This window comes from Muscardinus avellanarius (assembly GCF_963383645.1).
Source record: "Muscardinus avellanarius genome assembly, chromosome: 2".
In the NCBI taxonomy this organism is placed as follows: Eukaryota; Metazoa; Chordata; class Mammalia; order Rodentia; family Gliridae; genus Muscardinus; species Muscardinus avellanarius.
The window spans coordinates 93,899,045-93,919,853 of record NC_137787.1 but is presented as its reverse complement, the minus strand read 5'-3'; the positions used below and the strand labels follow the sequence as shown (position 1 = coordinate 93,919,853).

General features: G+C 33.3%; 1 protein-coding gene across 1 annotated transcript in view; it reads right to left on the bottom strand.

The window, feature by feature from the left end:
• The window catches only part of LRP1B (LDL receptor related protein 1B), a 1,956,425-nt gene that overhangs the window by 1,011,212 nt on the left and 924,404 nt on the right, over window positions 1-20,809 (bottom strand). The window contains exon 5 of the mRNA XM_080689945.1: window positions 20,021-20,149. Within this exon, the coding sequence (XP_080546071.1) occupies window positions 20,021-20,149 (129 nt within the window). The remainder of the gene's footprint in view (window positions 1-20,020; window positions 20,150-20,809) is intronic.

Sequence of the window (20,809 nt, the reverse complement as noted above, 5' to 3'; positions counted from 1 at the left end):
TCAGCAATATATTTGGTGGGGTAAGGATATCAGGTTCCTTGTGATTCACTTAGATAGAAGAACTCTTCTATTAAGATGTTTTGGAGTCTTCCTTTACAGTCTTAAATTATAAACCCTGAAATGCATTCTAATGTATTCAATGAGTATGTAAATCTAATTCTCTAAGAAAACATATTAATCAAGCTACTGGGGTCCTCTCTGCCTTCAAAAAGACATTAAACACTTTTTTTATTTATTGAAAACAATAATAAACAAAATGCCTCAGTGAATCTGAAATTAAGTAGCCCGACAGTTTTATTTTTGTTGTCATGTTGCTTTCCAGTGGATACAACAGACTTATCCTGGGATGTCTGAGAATAAGCCAACATAAAATAAATACACAAAGGGCTAAGATCATTTTCCAAACTAAGGGCTTTCTCAGAAACATCAGTAAAATTGTGAAACATCTCTGCCTAATGCAATCTTATCAGCTGACCAAGACTGAACCTGGTTAGGCAGTTGCCTTATCTCCTAATTTCTTAAATCTATCTGGCGACTTGGTTTACATTTGGCATGCTCTTTCTTCTTGAGAAGTCCAGGCTTGAGTTTTTGTCTATATTCCTAGCTTTCCATTTTCCATGTGACCTTGGGATGCCTGAAACCCGAAAGATCATGGATTTCTGTTCATAGCTACAAAATTCACCAATGCCAAACTATGGAACCAGGCAAGGTGTCCATCAACATATGAATTGATTATAAAACTATGAGATATATACACAATGGAATTTTACTCAGCAATAAAAAACACAATTATGTCATATACAGGGAAATGTATTGAACTAGAGGATATTATGCTAAATGAGATTAGTCAGTCAAAAAAAGTAAGAAACCGAATGTACTCCCTAATATGCAGAAGATAAGGAGAAAATGGATCATAGGAGGAACTCTAGACTAAGAAGGAGATTCTACAGATAAGCAAATAAGGTGACCTAACTAAGGGAATGAGAAGGGGGAAGAGGGAAATTCTCTAATGAACATATAAATATAAATGTCAATCACTAAGCCAAACATGAGAAGGAAGGGGATATGAGGTGGGAAATGGGTAAGGGATAATTGGGTGATGTGTGCATGTATGTCTCCAATATCTTACATCCTATTAAGATGTATGAACACAATGCACCAATAAAAAAAATTAAAAATCTACCCTGAAATTTCACCAAAAAAAATTAGAAAATAGTTGTAGATGGCTGTGTTATCACATTAGCCCGACATTAATATTTGTGTCCCCATATGACTACTGAAATGAACTTTAGTGAAAATGTCTGTCACTTAAAATGAGATACTGTTATCCAGGTGTGGTAGTGCATGCTTATAATTCCAGCATTTGGGAGGCTGAGATAGGAGAATCTGGATTCAGGACAGCCTCAGCTACTTAGTGAGGCCCTTTGCAATTTAGTGAGGCCCTGTTTCAAAAATAAAGAATAAAAATTAGGGCTGGGGGTGTAGCTCAGAGGTAGAATGCCCCTGGGTTCCATTCCCAGTAATGAAAAAAAAAATGAGCCAAAAAATTTTGGCTGCAAAGCTTAAGTTTGCAAAGTCCACATTTAGACAATAATGCTTTAGATAGCTACTTGTCCAAAAATTCAAATATGTAAAAAATATTTTTTAAAGAAACCCAACGATATGAAGGACTCTTGAGATTCTCCTGAGAACATGAGATAAAATAGGTTGATGGTCAGCATAGACAGTATTTATTTGACACAATCAACTTGTTTGACTTTTTGTAGTTTTTATAATTAGATGATTGTTTTAATGCAAAACATATATACAGCTGATTTTAAAGCTCCTGAATAAACAGTACAGCAGTAAAGTAAAGGTTATGTGATCCAAAATCTGACACAATGAATCTTAAAAATGGTGACTTTAAAAATACAAATGACAAAGCCGGGTGTGGTGGCACACGCTTGTAATCCCAGCATTAGGGAGGCTGAGACCTGGAGGATCACATTCGCGGGCAGCCTCAGCTACTTAGTGAGGCCCTCGGCAACTCAGTAAGACCCGGTTTCAAAATAAAGAATAAAAAATAGGCAAAGGGTGTAGCTCGGAGGTCAAATGCCCTTGGGTTCCATCCCCAGACCCACACACACAAAAAAAAAAAAAATACAAATGACAGCTGGGCATGGTGACACACGCTTGTAATCCCAGTACTTGGGAGGCTAAAACAGAAAGATGGTGGGTAGGTAGCCAGCCTCAGCTAATTAGCGAGGTCCTCTGCAACTTAGTGAGACTCTGTTTTAAAATAAAAAATAAAAAAATAGGGCTGAGGCTCAGAGGTAAAATGCCTCTGGGTTCAATCTTGAGCACCACACACACACACACACACACACACAAAAAAAAAAAAACCAAATAAATACAAATGATAATGATATATTAAAGAAAGGATATCTATAAGGTTAATTACAAACCACTTCATTGAGGCAATGTTTATGCATATCAGCTGATTATTAACTGGTATTTCCCCTTTTAGAAAAATAAAGTGTAGGGAACACAAACTTTAAAACACAGAAACCTAGGTAATTCATTAGGATCTAAAGTTATAAATCTCTGAGTCTACTTCATGATGTAGACCAGCATAGACTTTGCAAAGGCTGTAATCTGTTTCTACCTATGTTGCCTCTGATTTCTGCTCTGCATCATTACCTCAGGTTTCCATGTGCCAACTGAGGAGTGCCATTAGCTTGGGTAATGAGAATATGAGTCTGACCAGTTAATGTTCCCCAAAGGAACAGTTGGAAAACACGTTAGATGAATTTAGTCAAAGAGATGCTGAGGTCAACACTTAGCAAGAAGACAAGACATTAACCTTCCACACAGAGGAGACTCAAACACAAGACAGACTCAGTTCACACTCTAACCATAGAAACCCAAGATATTGAATAAACAAATTCACAGTGAAGAGATACATTGCCTTCATCTTCATGACCATTCTTCATATATTTACCAAATTAAAAATAATATTTCCTGCCAGGCTTGGTTTCACATGCTTGTAATTTCTGCATTTGGGAGGCTGAGACAATAGGATCACAGTTTGCAACCAGCCTCAGCCACTAGTGAGGCCCTTTACAACTCAGTGAGACTCTGTTTCAAAATAAAAGTATAAAATAGGGTGGGGGTGTAGCTTGCAGGTAGAATGCTCCTGGGTTCCATCCCCAGGACTGCTAAAAATAAATTAATTATAACAACAACAACAACAATAATAATGATAATAATAATGATAATAATAATAATAATAATAATAATAATAATAATAATACTTGCTCTCTCTAGATAGAGAAATGCCCTTGGTGACATGGCCCTTGAAGACTGTTTTTTAAATTTTGAATTGAAAAGAGAAACAAATACAGAAAAATCTCATTTTATCAGATCCACAAAATACTTACTAAATTTCTAAGCCAATATAACCAAATCATTGCAAATATAGCCATACCCTCTAATAGTAAAAAATACATTAAACCCAGGTATGGTGGTACACACTTTTAATTTCAGTATTTGTGAGACTGAGACAAGAGGAACACAGGTTTGCAAACAGTTTAGCATCTTAGTGAGGTTCTCCACAAATTTATGAGATCCTGTTTCAAAGTGACAAATAAATATGGACGGAGGTATAGTTTAGAAGTAGAATGCCCATGGGTTCAAACCTCAGTATAACACAAAAAATACACTAAAAATGTGTATAAAGCTATGGTGATGTATTTGATGCTGAATAAACATTTGCAGCATAAATAAAAACTGTCATTTTTTTCAGGTTTCATTCAAACCTTCTATTATTCCATTTGATTATAATAACATTAATTTATTTGATTTCATTTAAAATAATTCAAGGTATAAATTCAGATATTCATAAATAAATATAAACCTAAAAATATATGTGTGAATATATATGTTTATCCTCCAGTTATACCATATTCTTATCTTTAACTAAACCTATAATTGTGAGCAATTATCTCCAGTGAGTGAAGTTCAGTGGGTACACCTCAATATCTATAGCACCCTGAATAAAAAGTAAAATAAAGTCTTGAGTGTAAATTATATAGAAAGATGTGTCAAAGTAAGAATAAAATATGCAAAAAGAGGAAGTTTTAATTTATGCAGCCCAAATTATTTTTAAATAAATCCCAATACTCCTCAATCTATTCCTTGAAAGTGAAAGAAACAAGACAGTCCCAAATACATTCTACAAAACCAACATCACATTAATACCCAAACCAAATGAAAACAGCTCAAGAAAACTATAGGCCTATATTTTTAATAAACTTAAATGAAAAACAAAAGATTAGCAACATGCATTCAAAACCACATCAAGAAAATTATACACCATAACAAAATAGGGTTCATCGCAGGAATGCAAGGCTGGTTCAACATATGAAAATAAATCCATGTCATTCATCATATAAACAGAACCAAAGACAAAAAATCACACAATGATTTCAATAGACACTGAAAAAGCATTTGACAAAATACAACACCCATTTATGCTAAATGTACTGCAGAGAATTGAAAAAGAAGAAACATAGCTCATCTCAAAGGCAATATACAATAGGCCCAGAGCCAACATCATATTAAAAGAGAAAAAAAGTGCAAGAATTCTCTCTACAAACAGGAATAAGACAAAGATTTCCATTATCACCACTTCTTTTCTACATAGTACTTGAGACACTATCTAGAGCAATAAGACAAGAGAAGTAATTCAAAATGTACAAATAGAAAAGGAGAACTAAAACTATCTCTATTTGGAAATGACATGATACTATCCAAAGAAGACCAAACAAACTCAACTAAAAAGCTTATAGAACTAATCAGCAAAGTTAGCAATGTGTCTGGATTAAAAATCAATCTTAAAAAAATTGGAAGTTTTCCTGTATACTTACAATATATCTATTGAAAAGAAAGTCCAGAAAACACTTCCACTCAGGATATTCCATAAAAAATAAAATACTTAGGAATAAACCTAACCAAGTAGGTAAAATACCTCTACAAAGAAAACTATGAAACAAAAAAAAAGAGAAATTGAAGAAGATCTTAAGAAATGGAAAGATCATCCATATTCTTGGATAGACAGAATAAATATCCTCAAAATGGCCATTCTTCCAAAAGTGATCTACAGATTCAACAAAGAAAAAAAACAGTATATTACCAAAGTCATTTCTCACAGACATAGAAAAATTTGTCCTTAAAATAATTTTGAACAAAATCTCAGAATACCCAAAGTACTTCTCAGCAACAATTAACATGGTGACTTCAAAATATACTACAAAGTCATAGTAATAAAAGAACATATTGTTGGCACAAAAATAAACAGATAGACAATGGAACAGAATAGAAGACACAGAAACAAATACGCACACTTAAGCAATTGTTTTTTTTTTTTTTTCTTTTTTTTTTTTTTCAGGTCTGGGGATGGAACCCAGAGGCATTTGACCTCCGAGCTACACCCTGTGTCCAATTTTTTATTCTTTATTTTGAAACAGGGTCTCACTGAGTTGCAGAGGGCCTCACTAAGTAGCTGAGGCTGTCCGGGAACCGAGATCCTCTGGTCTCAGCCTCACAAATGCTGGGATTACAAGAATGCGCCACCACACTCGGCTCAAGCCAATTGATTTTTGACAAAGGGACCAGAAGCAAACACTGGATAGAAGATAGCCTCTTCAACAAATGGTGTTGGCAAAACTGGTAACCATATGCAGAAAAAATGGAAGTAAACCTCACTTTCTTATCCTTCACAAGAGTCAGTTCAAGATGGATGAAAATTTCAAAATCAGACTAAAACCTTGCAATTCCTTGAAAAGGGAGTAGGTCTAACAATTCAATATATAGGCAGAAGGAAAATCTTTCTCAACAAGACCCCAAAGGCACAAGAAATTAAAAAGTGTATCAATACGTGGGATTGCATTAAACTGAAGAGCTCTGTGAAGCAAAGAAAATTATCAAGCATCTCACCAGAGACCCAACAGGATGTGAGAAAAATTTTGCCAACTATTCCTCCAATAAAGGACTTATATCTAGAATATACAGAGAACTCAAGACACTCAGCACTAAGAAAACAAATGACCAATTCAAAAAATGGCCAAGTGAACTAAATAGATACTTCATAGATGAAATTCAAATGGCCAATAAATGTATGAAAAATATTCTAATTGCTATGAAACATCAATAGCAACCAGAGAGATGTAAACCAAAATTACCCTGAGATTTCACTTAACCTCAGTTAGAATAGTAATCACTAAAAACACGCACAACAAAAAGTGCTGATAAGCATGTGGAGAAGTGAGAACTGTAATACATTGTTGGTGGGATTACAAATTAGGACAACCACTTTGGAAAACTGTATGAAGGATCCTCAGAAGAATGGGAACAAACCTACCTTATGATCCAGCAATATCACTTCTGGGTATCTACCAAAAAGAATAAAAACCTAACTACCAAACTAATGCATGCGTATCTATGCTTACAGCCTCACAATTCACAATTGCCAAACTATGGACCCAGCCAAGATGTCCATCAACAGATGAATGGATTAAAAAACCAGGGGATATGTACACAATGGAATTTTACTCAGCCATAAAGAAGAACAAAATTATTTCATTTGTGGGGAAATGGATGGAACTGGAGGACATTATGCTAAGTGATATTAGTCAGTCACAAAAAGTAAGAAATTGGATGTTCTCCCTACTATGCAGAAGCTATAGAGCAAAAGGCTCAAAGGCAGAACCCTAGACAAGGAAAGAGATACTATAAATGAATAAATAAGGTTATCTAACTGAAGGTGATGAGAGGGGAAGAGGAATATTCTCTAATGTACATGATGCACATTTATAAACATATCCAAGTCAATCAGTATGCCAAACATGAGAAGGAAGAGGGGAGAACATGAGATGGGAATTAGGGAAGGGCTAAATAAGTAATGTGTGCACTTCTTGTTCTCCATTAAGATGTATGGCTACAATGCATCAATTAAAAAATTAATAAATAAATAAAATTAAAAATAATTTTATATGTTTTAACATTTTAAATTTATAGACAGTTTATGTAAAAGCTGTAAACATAAGAAGCATGATGATAATTTGTAATATAATATACAAAATAACAGAAGAATAATTACTATTGTATGAAACAAAATGTGGAGTAAGCTGTATACTGAGAATATTTTTTTTAAATAAAGTTCTAAAATTATGTAAAAGCTGGGCATGGTGGCTCATGCTTGTAATTCCAGTGTTTGAGAGGCTGAGAAAAGAAGATAGCAGGTTTGGGGCCAGAGCCAGGCTTGGCTACTTAGTGAGGCCTTCTGGAACTTAGTAAGACCCTGTTTCAAAATAAAGAATTTAAGTAAATAAACAAATAAATAAATAACACAAAGAACAGAAAAAATAATTGAACATGTGATATTGGGATTAAATTATGTAGTTTCAAAACGAAAGAAGGCATTTTTAAATAGTCTAATAAATTATAAATCAAAGTCAACTAAACCAAAATAAGGGATAAAGTTAATATATTATTAGTTGAAAAAAATACAAAGCATAATTTTTTCAACTCTGAAGCATATTGGTGAAATTGATTTCCCCAACTTTCTCAAAAATGTGTTTATAGAAAAACTTCTTTACTGAAATTAATGAGATTAACAGTGAATATGTGTTCATATATATAAAGAAACTATTAACTTTATCAAAAATATGTACTAAATATGATTATAAATATATTTTAAAAGTATTGGGCTGAACAAGAAAATGTTTATTATTATATCTAAGCAATAATTTATTTTATAATATATTTTATTGTCACAATATATTATGTAGAACCTTTCTTTGAATGGGTAAAAATATTTAACTTATTTAATTTATTTAGAATAATAGGTATTTTATTTCAAAAGGGATTTGAAAAAGACTAGAATGATAGTTTTACTTTCAGGAAAGGTATAATCTAATAGAAAGTAAGCTTTTCTTGTATAAAGTAAGATATTTTTCAAAGATCTATAGTTTTATAGTCAGGTTGATAACTTTCTTGATAGATATAGAGTATCTTTCAGCTTCAAAAAAATGGTCAGAGTTTAGCTCCATCTGTTTAGTGGAGTCAAAATTCTCTAATAGTGATGGCATTTGGTCTATTTTTCCATCATGGAAGAATGGGATTTTGGCATTCAAAACCAAAAATAAAGAAATCAGGTAGAAAAAAACAAATCTGAAAAATGTAAATATGAAGGGAACATTACAATATGCTGGAGAGATACTGAACTCTTTTTAAATGTTCTGGAGAATATTTATGATTGATGGAAGTACTTCATGATGATACTGATAATAGTTAACACTTTCTGATATATTTTAGGGTCTGATACTGTAATAGACTCAGATATTATATGTTTCCCATTATTAGCATATAATGTACTTGTAAGTAACTATGAGTCAGATGCTAATATTATCCACATTAAATAGATTAGAAAAGTAACATACTGAGAAGTAACTTACTTAAGATCATATAGCTACTGAGTAAAAAGAACTGAATTCAAAATTAAAATTTTGTAGTGGCAAAGTAATTTGAAGACAAGGTGTATAGGTTATTGAATGTCAAGAGAATAGATATTTTTAACAAAATTAGAAGCCATTGTTAATATTAGAAATAAATTATAATATGATCAAAACTGTGCTTTAATGAGGTCAAGTAAAAAATATTATATAGAATTTTAATGTGCTCACAGATTATTATAGAAAGGAGAAGTAAAATACACTGAAGATAAACTTCCCTTTAACTTTCTTGTTTCTTTATTTTCTAAGTGTTACAAAGTAATTCATGTCAAATGGAAAGGCAACATTTTCTACAACTACCTTTATACATATTATAAAGAGCAATGTTAATATTTTAATTATAAAAAGGCAATGACAGATTATGTAAAACTTGTTGACAAATACATCAGATATCTGGATAACTGAAACAGAAATGTCATTTAAATTTCTCAGGAAATTGGTAATAAGTACCTTGTGATCTGAAATAGAGATGGTCTGAAGCAATGAAGCAAGCAGAAGTTGTACATTGTCATGATTGTTTTAGACAGTGAGGGAGATGGAGTAAAGAATTATGTGGGCATTTTAGATTTAAGTGATAAGGAGAAAAATGATATCATTGAAATAAATAGTAAGGAAAGAAAGTAGAGTCTGTTTTGAGAGAAGATGATAAGTTCATTGTTCATACCAAGTGATAAAACTGTGTTTTGCCATCTTATCTTTGGTATCATAAAAACTCACTGTAGTAAATTCCTGACCAACATGAATTAACAATAAGACCTCAAAACAATTGAATAATTTTTCCATTTAGTCCTTACTAAAATATTGGTCCTTTATTTTATATGATATTTCAATTTGAAATGTGATAATTAAAAAGCAATCAAACACATTGTTTCTCAGGAAGAAGGGTAGAGATTCATTTATAAAAACAACAAAAGCTAATAATATCATGCCACAAAAGATAAATAGAGCCTTCAGAGTTTGCATATTAGCCACACAATTCCCCTCTTCCAAATAGTGTTGGCCCCTCAGAGCAAGCGGCTATAACCTCTATTATCTGAGCGCCTTACTTGATGCATGGCTAAGTGTTCAGTAGATGATGGTACTTGAGGGCGATCACTATGGATTCTCCAGTCTTGATATTTAAAGATAGTTTACTGATTTCAATCTCTAGCCTGGTAAATTTAACCTGGTAAATTTAATGCTTTCAAAAATGTTATGAAATAAATAATAAATATACAATCATTATAGTAAGGAAAATTAGATTTATGAGTAAATATCAAAGTCTGAGAGTACAATTCATTCAAATTTTCTGTCATTGAGTGAATATTAAAACTAATGGTCCCAAAAGGATCAATTCATTTTAGTGACTGAAAGGTGGTCAATGATTACTTTAGAATCTCCAAGTCATCTCTCTAATTGTATCCAGCAGGAACTTCTTTAGCTATAGGAACACATTTCTTAACTGAAATATGTTCCTTTATGTTATAAATTAGTAATTTTTTATTTTTTATTCTTATATGGATCATATTGAAAATGGCATACATTCAGACAGTGCTTGGTGCCTACCTCCAAACAATAAGTGTTCATGTTGACTATGCTACATTCATACCTTTACACATATTGGAATGTAGCTCCTACATTAATCAATCTAAGACTTCTTCCTACCCTTCCATTTTAGCTTTGCTGAGGTTTCCTCTCCGTTATCTGGAGTCCCTCTGGTATTCCCAATAACATTGTATTATATATTGACTTATTTGAAAATTACTTCTAAGTGACTCCTATTCATAAAATGGGTTCTGTCTCAAAACAGCTGTTCTTTAAAAGGCCATATTTAATTTGGCTTCTAAAAGTAAATTATTGCCTTCACATTGGAATCTTCATGTATTTGTTCAGCAAATATTTATGGGCATCGCGAGCTTCTGCCAGATTCTGCTTAGATGCTAGATATAATAGAAGTGAAGAAAACTAGCAAAATATCTATTTACATAGAGCTTATATTTTAGCAGCCTAGAAGACAGTCAATAAGCAAGGAAACAAACACTATTTAGTGTTTCTTGGCAGTAGTAAATTCTATGAAGCTAAGTTAAACCTATGTATGGGGACGAGATCTGCTGCTTGGAGAGGCTCATCAAATTCAGAGTGTTCTTAAAATTCAGAAGCAAATAGCTTGGGAAAAGAAGTGCATTCAAGGATAGCTTCAACATTTCAGCCAAAAAAAGAATGAAAATTATGTCACTGAGATGGGCAACACTGAAGAAAGTGCATCACTGTTAGAGGAAAGAATCAAGAGGCACAACCAGGACATTTAGAGATTAATGTCTCTATTAAATATCTAAATAGAAATATTGATTACACAATTGAACATGTGAGTCTGAAATTCAAAAGAGTAGTCAGAATTGCTGACAAAAATCTGAAATTCTCTGGCTCTAGATGTTTTTCTAGCCAGATAAAAGGGTATGTTTTAAAGTTGTGATATAGAATGAAAGGAACACGAAAATCAACAAAAATGAGAAAATATAGAAAACACTGAGCCCTGAATTATGCCAAAAATACTGGCAAAATGAGTACAGTACAGCAAAATAGTAGAGAAAAACATTCTACATAAGATAAGGACAAAACTCCAAGTAAAAGGTGATATAAAATAAAATATTCAAAAGGGAGAGAATTTTCAGCTGTATGCAAACACCAATTGTTGGATAAGTAGGCAAGTAAAGATCTTTGATAACCTTTCCAATCAGTGTAAGTAATAAGGATAATGCAAGACTTATGGAGGTGTGTTTAAGGAAGAATGAGAAGATAGGATTGGAACAGAAGTGGAAGATTGTCCTTTAATAGGAGTAAAGTCCGTTTGTTCTTTAGTTCAAATAAGAGGAAGGCAGAATGGTTAGTTTTAGATTCACACAGACTAAAGTAATAGAGTTCAGCCAGGCGTGGTGGCACATGCTTGTAATCCCAGCATTTGGGAGGCTGAGACCAGAGGATCATGGTTCGCGGACAGCCTCAGCTACTTAGTGAGGTCCTCTGCAACTTAGTGAGACCCTGTTTCAAAGTAAAGAATAATAATAAAAAAAATAGGTCAGGGGTTATAGCTCAGAGATCAAATGCCCCTGGGTTCCATACACACACACACACACACACACACACACACACACACACACAAATAATAAAGTAATGGAGTTGAAACAAAAATGTTCTCTCCTAAATGTTTGTATTTTCTTAGAGAAATATGAAATAAGAGCATCACCTTACAATATGAAGGGGAAAATATATAAAAACTCATTATCTGACGGAGAAAAAAAGAAAGGTCACTTCATTAACTTCTCTGTTTTTCTGACAGGGCTGACAAAGAATGCAAATGTATAACCTATATTTCAGATACAGTTTTCTACATTGCTTTTACAGAGACAGATTAGGTACTTCAAGTTCTCAATGATGTTGATATACCAAACTGCTAGCTCCATTACCAGCTGTGTTGTTTGTAACCTAACAGTATGCTTTGTAAATAGTCAAAGAATATTAAGATATAATTTGCTGAAAATTGTAGCCAGAAATTATATTTCAAGGAAGGCACACACACAGAATTTCTGCTATGGGAATCCTAGTGTTAAGAAGAAACACCCATACACATTTATAAATGAAATTAATTCAACAGACTTTCTCTTGTCAGGTCTAAAGGAACACTGGGCAGGTTGGCTAGAGGGTATATGCAGATTATTTGTCCCCTCAGCTAAGGGAGGTCAAGAGAAGGTCTCCAGGAGAAGGAGGACCTAAGGAGTGTTCTCTATTAGTGTTGCTTCAGATTTTTTTAATCCCTGTTGATCACAATTGATATAAGCAAAGCCCTGGTGGAGCTCTGGAAAAAGTACATTTTTTGTTATATAGATAAAGAAAATAATTATTTCGTTTTTTTGATCTGTGAAGTTTTTAATTATGTGAAGTCTTATGGTCACAAAATTCACAAATTTGAGCTGATGGTGTTATCTCTTCTGCTTTCATCCTTCCATACAATTGGCAAAAAGCACCACTACCAATCACACATAACAGTTGTTCCATAGTTTTTTTTGTTGTTGTTGTTTTAGAATAGCTGTTTAGAGACAATCCTGAATTATAACTTAGGCTGACTTAGGAAGAATTTAAAAGTAAAGCCTAACTTGCTATTGTAACATGCTGACTTTTAAAAGCACCTGAACTTACATATCAACTGTAAAATGTCAGAAGTGTTAAATACTCTTTTATATGATTTTATACATAAAACACACTAAAATGCCTTTCCATAGGTAAAAGGCAGCATTCTGGATACAGGGAATTCTAATTAAATTTGTATAGTTAACAAAAATATAAAGCAGACATTGCTTCCTTATTTTCAACCATTGCCTAAAACACAAAGTGAATGAGAGTCAAGTCTTGCTTCGTTCTGATAGTAAAGGAATCTCTCCAGTATTTTTAACATATTCACACAACCAGTTACATAAATCTAAATATAAAACCAATATTCAAAGGTTTAGAGATGGCATTTCTCACTTCTATGAAAAGCTGAACATTACTAATAATGTCCAGCCATCTCTTTGGAAAGGGAAAACAGTGAGAGCATTGGCTTTACTGGAATGACTCTCAAAACGGGAAAAAACAAAAACAAAGAACATATTCATTTAACTATTTCTACTTCCTCAGTTTTAATACCCACTCTGTGAATTTTAATGGCTATACATTTATATTTTTCCTAAATAAAGGAATAGATATTTTATATACATCTACATATGCTTACCTCATACATTTGGCCACTTGTGATTTATAAGAATTTGAATGTGATTCAGTTCTTTTTATCTTTTGTGACATTTGATCAATTTTAAAATGAGAGAGACTCAATTGTAAAACATGATATGATTTACTGAAAACTCTAATTTGAAGATGTTGTAGATTGATAGCTATTCTATACAACATAAAATAGGATGATAGAAATTTTTGCCTACATTTTATGCCATTAACACAAAGTTTATAAATTGTCAAATCTATAGCCCATAAACATGGACATGCATTTTTTATTTTCAATCAAAAAATTCTCAGCTAGATTGATGTAAAGGTGTACATTACAGAGCAAGTGAAAGATGTGCATCCTTTCTATGTATAATATTTTCTTAGACTATGTGCAATGAAAGGTGTGATGACACAAAAGGCACTGTGACTGTTTGCCACCATAAATCTTACAACTTTGCTATAGAAAAAAAAAAAGATTAGAAATGTTGAGAAAGGTGTCAGACTGTGAACATGATGTCCTCTAGCAAAACAAAACAAACAAAACCAAAGAAAGTGACATAGAATATCCATGAGTGGTTTTAACTACCCAACACTCATACTCACTAAAAGTGTTTGGGTTAAAAAAAAATGTGTTTTATGTAATTTAGGTAATGGTAATTCCATCAGAAATTCTAATTTTTGCCTCTTCTTTCTATGGAATTAAAATTTTAGTCAACTGATAAGACACAGATGATAATGGGTAGAAATAACTCTATGAAGCAGGGAATATTTTGAATTGCCAAGCCACCTGCCTAGGATTTCAAGGGCAGACTGGGAAGCTCTAGAATTTCTATAGCATAGAGGCTTAGGCTTTACAATGTGAATACAAATAGGAGAGCTTGTCCTCCAGCAATGTTAGCCTGGAAGCACACAGCCCTTCTAGGATATTATGTTTATGTGAAGGGGCAAGCACATTGGCAGAGTAGACACACTCAAGGAGATTATGAAAAGCTACCTAGAGCACTTTTTGAATCCAGAAAAATGCCAAAACTAAAATCAGCCATGAAAAAGAGGGCAAACCAGTAAAATAACCCATTATCCTTTGGATCCATTCCAATTTTCTGAGCCTTCTTTTTTTTTGTTTTTTAATATACCAGCAATCCTCTCTCTGCTTCTCAAATGGTCAATGCTCCAATAAAAGTATACAGAATAAAAATTAGATGTTATCCAGTGACCTGAAAAAGCTGTTTGCAATGGCATGTTGGGTATTACTGATTCAAGACAAGATCATTTTTGGCAGCACCTCCTTCAACATACAAAACAAATAATTTATCTGGTAATTATAAGATGAAATAAATAATAATTATGACCATAAAAGAACCACAGAGAACATTTTCTTTTTACTGAATTTCATGTATATGATAAAGTGATAAGAATGAATAAATTTTATGTGAAAAAGAATAAGAAAAAGAAATTTCTAAAGCACCTTAGCATTTACGAAACTCATACAGGCCCTGAGATACTTCCCTGCCACTTACTGTTCCCCATTGTGTTTGTAATTTATTATGTGTACATAGGAGAGACTGAAGAACAAAGAGTCTGTGGTCCTATGCTGGTGCTGACCTACAAGGCTCACTCCTAGGCATCATGTCATCAAGTGACATCCACAGTTATGCCCAATGACAAGATGAATTATTCCAGAACTAAACTTTGGACCCCTTAAAACAGTAATAAATACAATTTTTATAACCTGAAGGGTGAATCTTCATATATCATCTTTTTCTGCAGCAAGTAATTTTTATCCAGATGACATTTTGAAACACATCAAACACAGTACCTTAAAAAGGTTTAAAGGTTATTAATATGGTTGTTGATGTGCTACCCTTTCTAAGAAAAAAAATATGACAAAGGTAGGTACCTTTAAAATGTAGTAAGGGGAGTTGGGTGTGGAGGTGAATTCCCTATAATCTCAACACTTTGGAGGCTAAGACAGAAGGATCACAGGTTCAAGCCCAGCCTCAGCAACTTAGTGAGACTGTTTCAAAATTAAAAATAAAAAGGGCTGGGGTATAGTCCAAAAGTATAATGCCCTGGGTTCAATCCCCAATACCAGAAAACAAACAAACAAGAGCAAGGGGAGAATATTTTAGTAGCTGAATCCTCTATTTTGAGGCAGAGAATTCTCTTGCTATAGAGGAATCTGTCTATTCTCCCTCAAGCAGAACCAGCCCAGGTGATTCCTCGACCTGCCAAAAAAATTTTTTAAACTATATATTAGTAGATGTTAAACTGCTTCGAGGGCTTTGAAGTTTTGAAGCGCAGGAATTTATATTCTTATTTCTCTCTTTTATTAAGAATTGTAATAAAGAATAGAGCAAGTAGTGTGAGCACATTCCCTCCCTAGCACTGTCTAGATTATGTTTCTTTGGATCATACAGAGATTAAGATTATTATTCTTATAACTGAGAGTTTTCTTGCTTAAATTCTTTTTATTTTTGCTTTTTACACAGCCAAGTTTAAACCGCAGTTGGATCCTGAATTTCTTTAGAGGTCTTTCTTCTCACTGCTCCAGCGGTTCCATGTCAGGGAGGTGCAGTTTGATGCACTGCCTCCTCAGGGCCAGGCATAAAGTTTAGTGTTCTTTATACTGCCACTGCTTCAGAACAATCAGCTGAGTCTCAGTGGTTTAGGGGAATTTGCATGCTGGAGGTATGCGTCTGCTTTCAGTAAGTGGTTAAGATATTGTAAAGCACAGTCCAATGAGCCTGGATTTATCAGGAGTAAAACTGCCCAAAGTTCACAAATTAAATGCCCTTCACTATTGCTTTACTCTTGTTAGTTCAAAATGAGCCTACCTGCAGCTCCAGGTGCCCACATTTAACCTATAGTTCTACATTAGAATAGGTCTCACTTAAAAAGAAGAATGTCATATAAAAAAACTTTTAAATTTGAGAAGTAATTATTAACTTTTATTCTAAAAAAGTAAAAATATACAGAAGTTTTAATAGGTTCTTACAAATTATTGATTTTACCCCTTTTACCATGTGAAAAACATCTAAATATTTATTTTAAAAATCATTAGCTTTTAGTGTATATTCTATTTCAAATAAATGAACACTGTTTCATGAAGCTTATGTTTTATCTTCTCCTATAGCATAGAATTACTCGTGTCTATTTTAATTTACTTCTGAAGAATATATGTTGTACACTTCCTTTATTTTGTAAATTACTAATTTTGAGTTAAGAAGTACACAGGATTAAATGTAGAGTTGGACTGGATTACTTGGGAAGTTCCTCCCAAGTCTGGAGTGATTGACTGTGTACATTCATTGTCAGGGTCAACTTACCAAGCATAGAAAGAATAGTGTCTGCTTTACATGAATTAATTCGAAAGAAAAACTCTTCCTGTCTAACATTAATCTTTGCTCCCATCTGCCACAGTGCCCAAGATCTCTTCACTCTACAGGAATTATCTTTTAAAGGTGATTTTAAGGCATACAAATTTTACCTGGGTCCAGGAACTCTGCTGTAAAATTTATATAACCAATTAACTTAGGTTAATTTACCTAATTACTATTCACTGTCACTTTAAAAATAAGACCCCAAGGTATGCTTTGAGATTAACAGTTAAAAGACAACATGGTATTAATTTATAAGGAACTACTTCAGAACTTGTCTAAGCTCTGCCTATTACATAAAAACCTATGTCTTTCGGGAACTTTGATCCTATCATTTGACCTGGTCTTTGTAGAACTCTTTCCTTACTTTTTTTTTTTTTTTTTTTTTTGGTGGTACTGGGGGGTGGAAGCCAGAGATTTCATACCTCCAGGCTATATTGCCAGACCTATTTTATATTTTCTTTGGAAACAGGGTCTCTCACTAAGTTGCTGAGAGCCTCACTAAATAGCTGAGGCTGGCTTTGAATCTGTGAGATCCTCCTGTCTCTGCCTCCCAAGTGCGAGGATTACAAGCATGCACCCCCATGCCTGGCTAGAACTCTTTTCTTGTGTATACTCTCAGTTTTGTATTTGTTTTAATCAGCTTTCTCTTTGCTGTGACCAAAATATACAACAAGAAAGACTTAAGGGATAAGGTTTATTTGGCTCCTGATGTCAGGCCAAAAGTTCTCTCAGAGGTATAAATGCAGCAGCACGGTTGTCTCACATCATGGCAGCCGAAAACAAGAAAGACAGGAGTCCTATAGCCACATATTATTCCCAAGACCATACCTTCAGTGGCCCGCCTTCTCCAGAAATGTCTCAAATCTGAGCCTTGCTGTATTAGGGTCATGCTTTCAAAACATGAGCTTTGGGGGGATATTTTAAATCCAAAATATACCAACATTGCATCATTTGGGCTTGATATTTTTGTGTTGTTCTAAAATGTATGAATTTATCTTTCTTTGTTAAATTTACATCCATTGTCTTGGGTAGACTGAGATAGGTGAACTCTTAGGGATGAACTCTTAGAGTAAAAAAGAGCCTTGGTAAATGGAGACCCAGATTGACTCTGTGACTGGTCATGCTTGTCTCTTTAGTTAGATGAATGCAAACCCCAGCATATTTTTGTACCAGATAAAGTAGAACAAAGCCATAATCAATGTTATTATTCAAAAACTTAGAAAATATGCCCATACTGATTTATAACTAGACTGAATAACTAAAAAAAAAAAAAACATTTGAACACTAAATATCAAAATAATGCCATGAAATTTTGTTTTGTTTTGGTGGTACTGGGGGTGGAACCCAGAGGCTTTCTATACTCCCAGACCTTTTTTCTATTTTATTTGGAAACAGGGTCTCACTAGGTTGCTGAAGGCCTCACTAAGTAGCTGAGGCTGGCTTTGAACCCGTGCGATCCTCCTGTCTCAGCCTCCCAAGCGCAGGGATTACAAGCGTGCGCCACCACGCCTGGCTGAAATTTTGTTTTTAAAGAAGTATCAAGCATTCAAATTTCTTCCTAAGAAAAATCATATATATATATATATATATATATATATGAAAGAAGGAAATATGTAACATGACCCAATTTTTCTCAAGAATTTCCTGTCAAATGAATAAGTCTTCACAAACTATATTGCTAATTCCAAGAAGTAAACTAAAGTAAAAAATCCTTTTTTCTTTGTGATTTTGTATTTATTTTATTTCCTAAATAATTATTTCCTAAATAATTAACCACACTATCGCAGGATAAATGTTGGGTATAATCCAAGGTATGTGTAAGGGAAGCCAAGAGCAGCAGATTGCTAAAAACAATTCAATGTTTTACTCTATTTGGCTTCAGAAAAGAGTATTCTATCCTGTACCCAATTCACCAATTGCTAGAAAGGAATAGGTATCAGAAAGGTAGAGATTAGTTTATCAATACATGATAATTTGAAGATCAATGATGTGAAAGTAGACTTAAGGGAAATAGAAGGCAGATTGGGTGATGTGTGCATATGTGCCTCTACCATCTTGTACTCAATTAAGACGTATGACTACAATGAACCAATAAATTTTTTTAATTATAAAGGAATAGTATAAAATATGCACTTTGCCAAAATATTATTTAATAAAATGCATTTGTATCTTCTCAAAAAAAGAAGGCAGATGAAATATAATATATAATATACCCCTGAAGTATCCCCCAATCCACTTTAGTTCACAAAAAATCAATATCATCCTATTGTTACTAGTACACCCTAAACCTATTGTGTTATCCAATCAATAATAATATTTACTGAATGTCTAATGTAGGATGAAAACTATGTAGAAATGCAAGCTTTATTTTCAAGCAAGCAGCAAAAGACAGTTTTGAAACATGAAATTTAAACATCAGGGTAGAGTGCTCATTTCTGAATTTTTAATTAGAAAGACAAGTTCAATCCTTCTTTTCTTCCCCTCTTCCTCTTTTTTGTACATTATTCTAGATAAATTAATGCTAAGCAAATTAATGCCTAAATTAGTTACTTTTGCATAGTAACACAATGAAAAAACTAAAACCTGGAAATCATAGAGTGCTAGAGTAAGTATGCATACAGAAAATAAGAGAGCAACAGATAGGGTATTCATTTTTTAGAATGATGAAGAAAGGACATTCTATTTTTTATTTATTTTTTACCTAAAATATGATTTATAAGAAAGATCATTAATGTGAATATTTTAGGCAAGAACATTTCAGGAAGACAAAACAGCAAGCAGAGTGACCTCAGGGCAAGACCAATAGAGTTGAAAAGCAGAAGAAAACCAGTATGACTGCATTGAAGGTGAAAGGATAGAGTAGGGAAAGATGAAATTGCAGGCAGAAATGGTACCACATAATTAGGCCCTTATAGTCCTGGGAGGAGCTCCCAATTTATCCTCAGGATGAATGAAAGTTATTGGGCAATTTTAAGCAAGAGAATAATATGACCTGGTTTACGTTTTAGCAGGTCATATTATTACACAGAGGATGGATTTTGTAGGCAAAGAGAAATCTCAGAAAAACCTCTTAGGAATCTATTATAGTAGTCCAGGAAAGAGATGGGTAATTCAGATCAATTAATCTATCTCTTTTGAAAAGGTGTTGCTAATGAGAAACTTCCTGCAATGGAAGAAGTTTTATAATAGTCCTTGACAACTGAAAGAAGAACTCTAGATTTCTAACTATGAATCAGTGTATTAAGATGAAGGAAAATCTATCCAGGCAAAATATTACTGTATCACATTTCTACAAAAAGGAAATGTAAAAAGGAAACAAGGAATCCTGGAAGAATAAGAAATATTATAACTTACCATTTTTGGCCTTGCATGACCTGTTGTCTGGCTGCATTATGTAGCCTTCCACACAACGGCAAGCATAGGATCCATAGGTATTTATGCAGGTCTGGCTGCACACGCCATAAATGGCACATTCATCTTGATCTGAAAGGAAGATTGGCATCACTTCTAAACAGCTTTGTTTTTATTTTTATTTCTCATTGAAGAAGACATTTACTTTTGGACTTCAGAAGTGGACTATTATTTTAAAAAGAAAGTGCTAACTCAATATATCTTTTTGAAACCACACTAAATAAAAGTCAAGTTCATTGTTACTCTAAAATTTACAGAGAAAAAAATAGGACTTAGCAACATATCATTCATTATAAAGGAATACTTATTTGCATTTGTGATGGGCAAGGTCAAAGTTCATGAATATTTTTGTAAAGGTGCAAAATACACTGCTATTAATGTTTGTCAGATAGTTCCAGTTTTGATAGCACTGATTTTATTTTTACCATTTAACAAAGAACTAGTCTAGTAATGTGGTTTTTAAGCCACAGTTATAATAAGTGTTCTGAGACAATATACATAAACTATCTTAACTTAAAAGGGGGATACTATCAAGCACTTATTGAAATCAAATTTTATCTTAATTAAATTTTATCTTAGTATCTATGGTCCTCTTGCCTGTTTGTTCCTTCATACTCTTTGTATAACTCCTTCCTCTAACACCTAGTTTATATCTTTTTAAGTGAAAAACAATCTTTCTTAACTGACCAATCAGTTAGAAATATAAAACTTCCTGTAGAGAATGGGAAAATA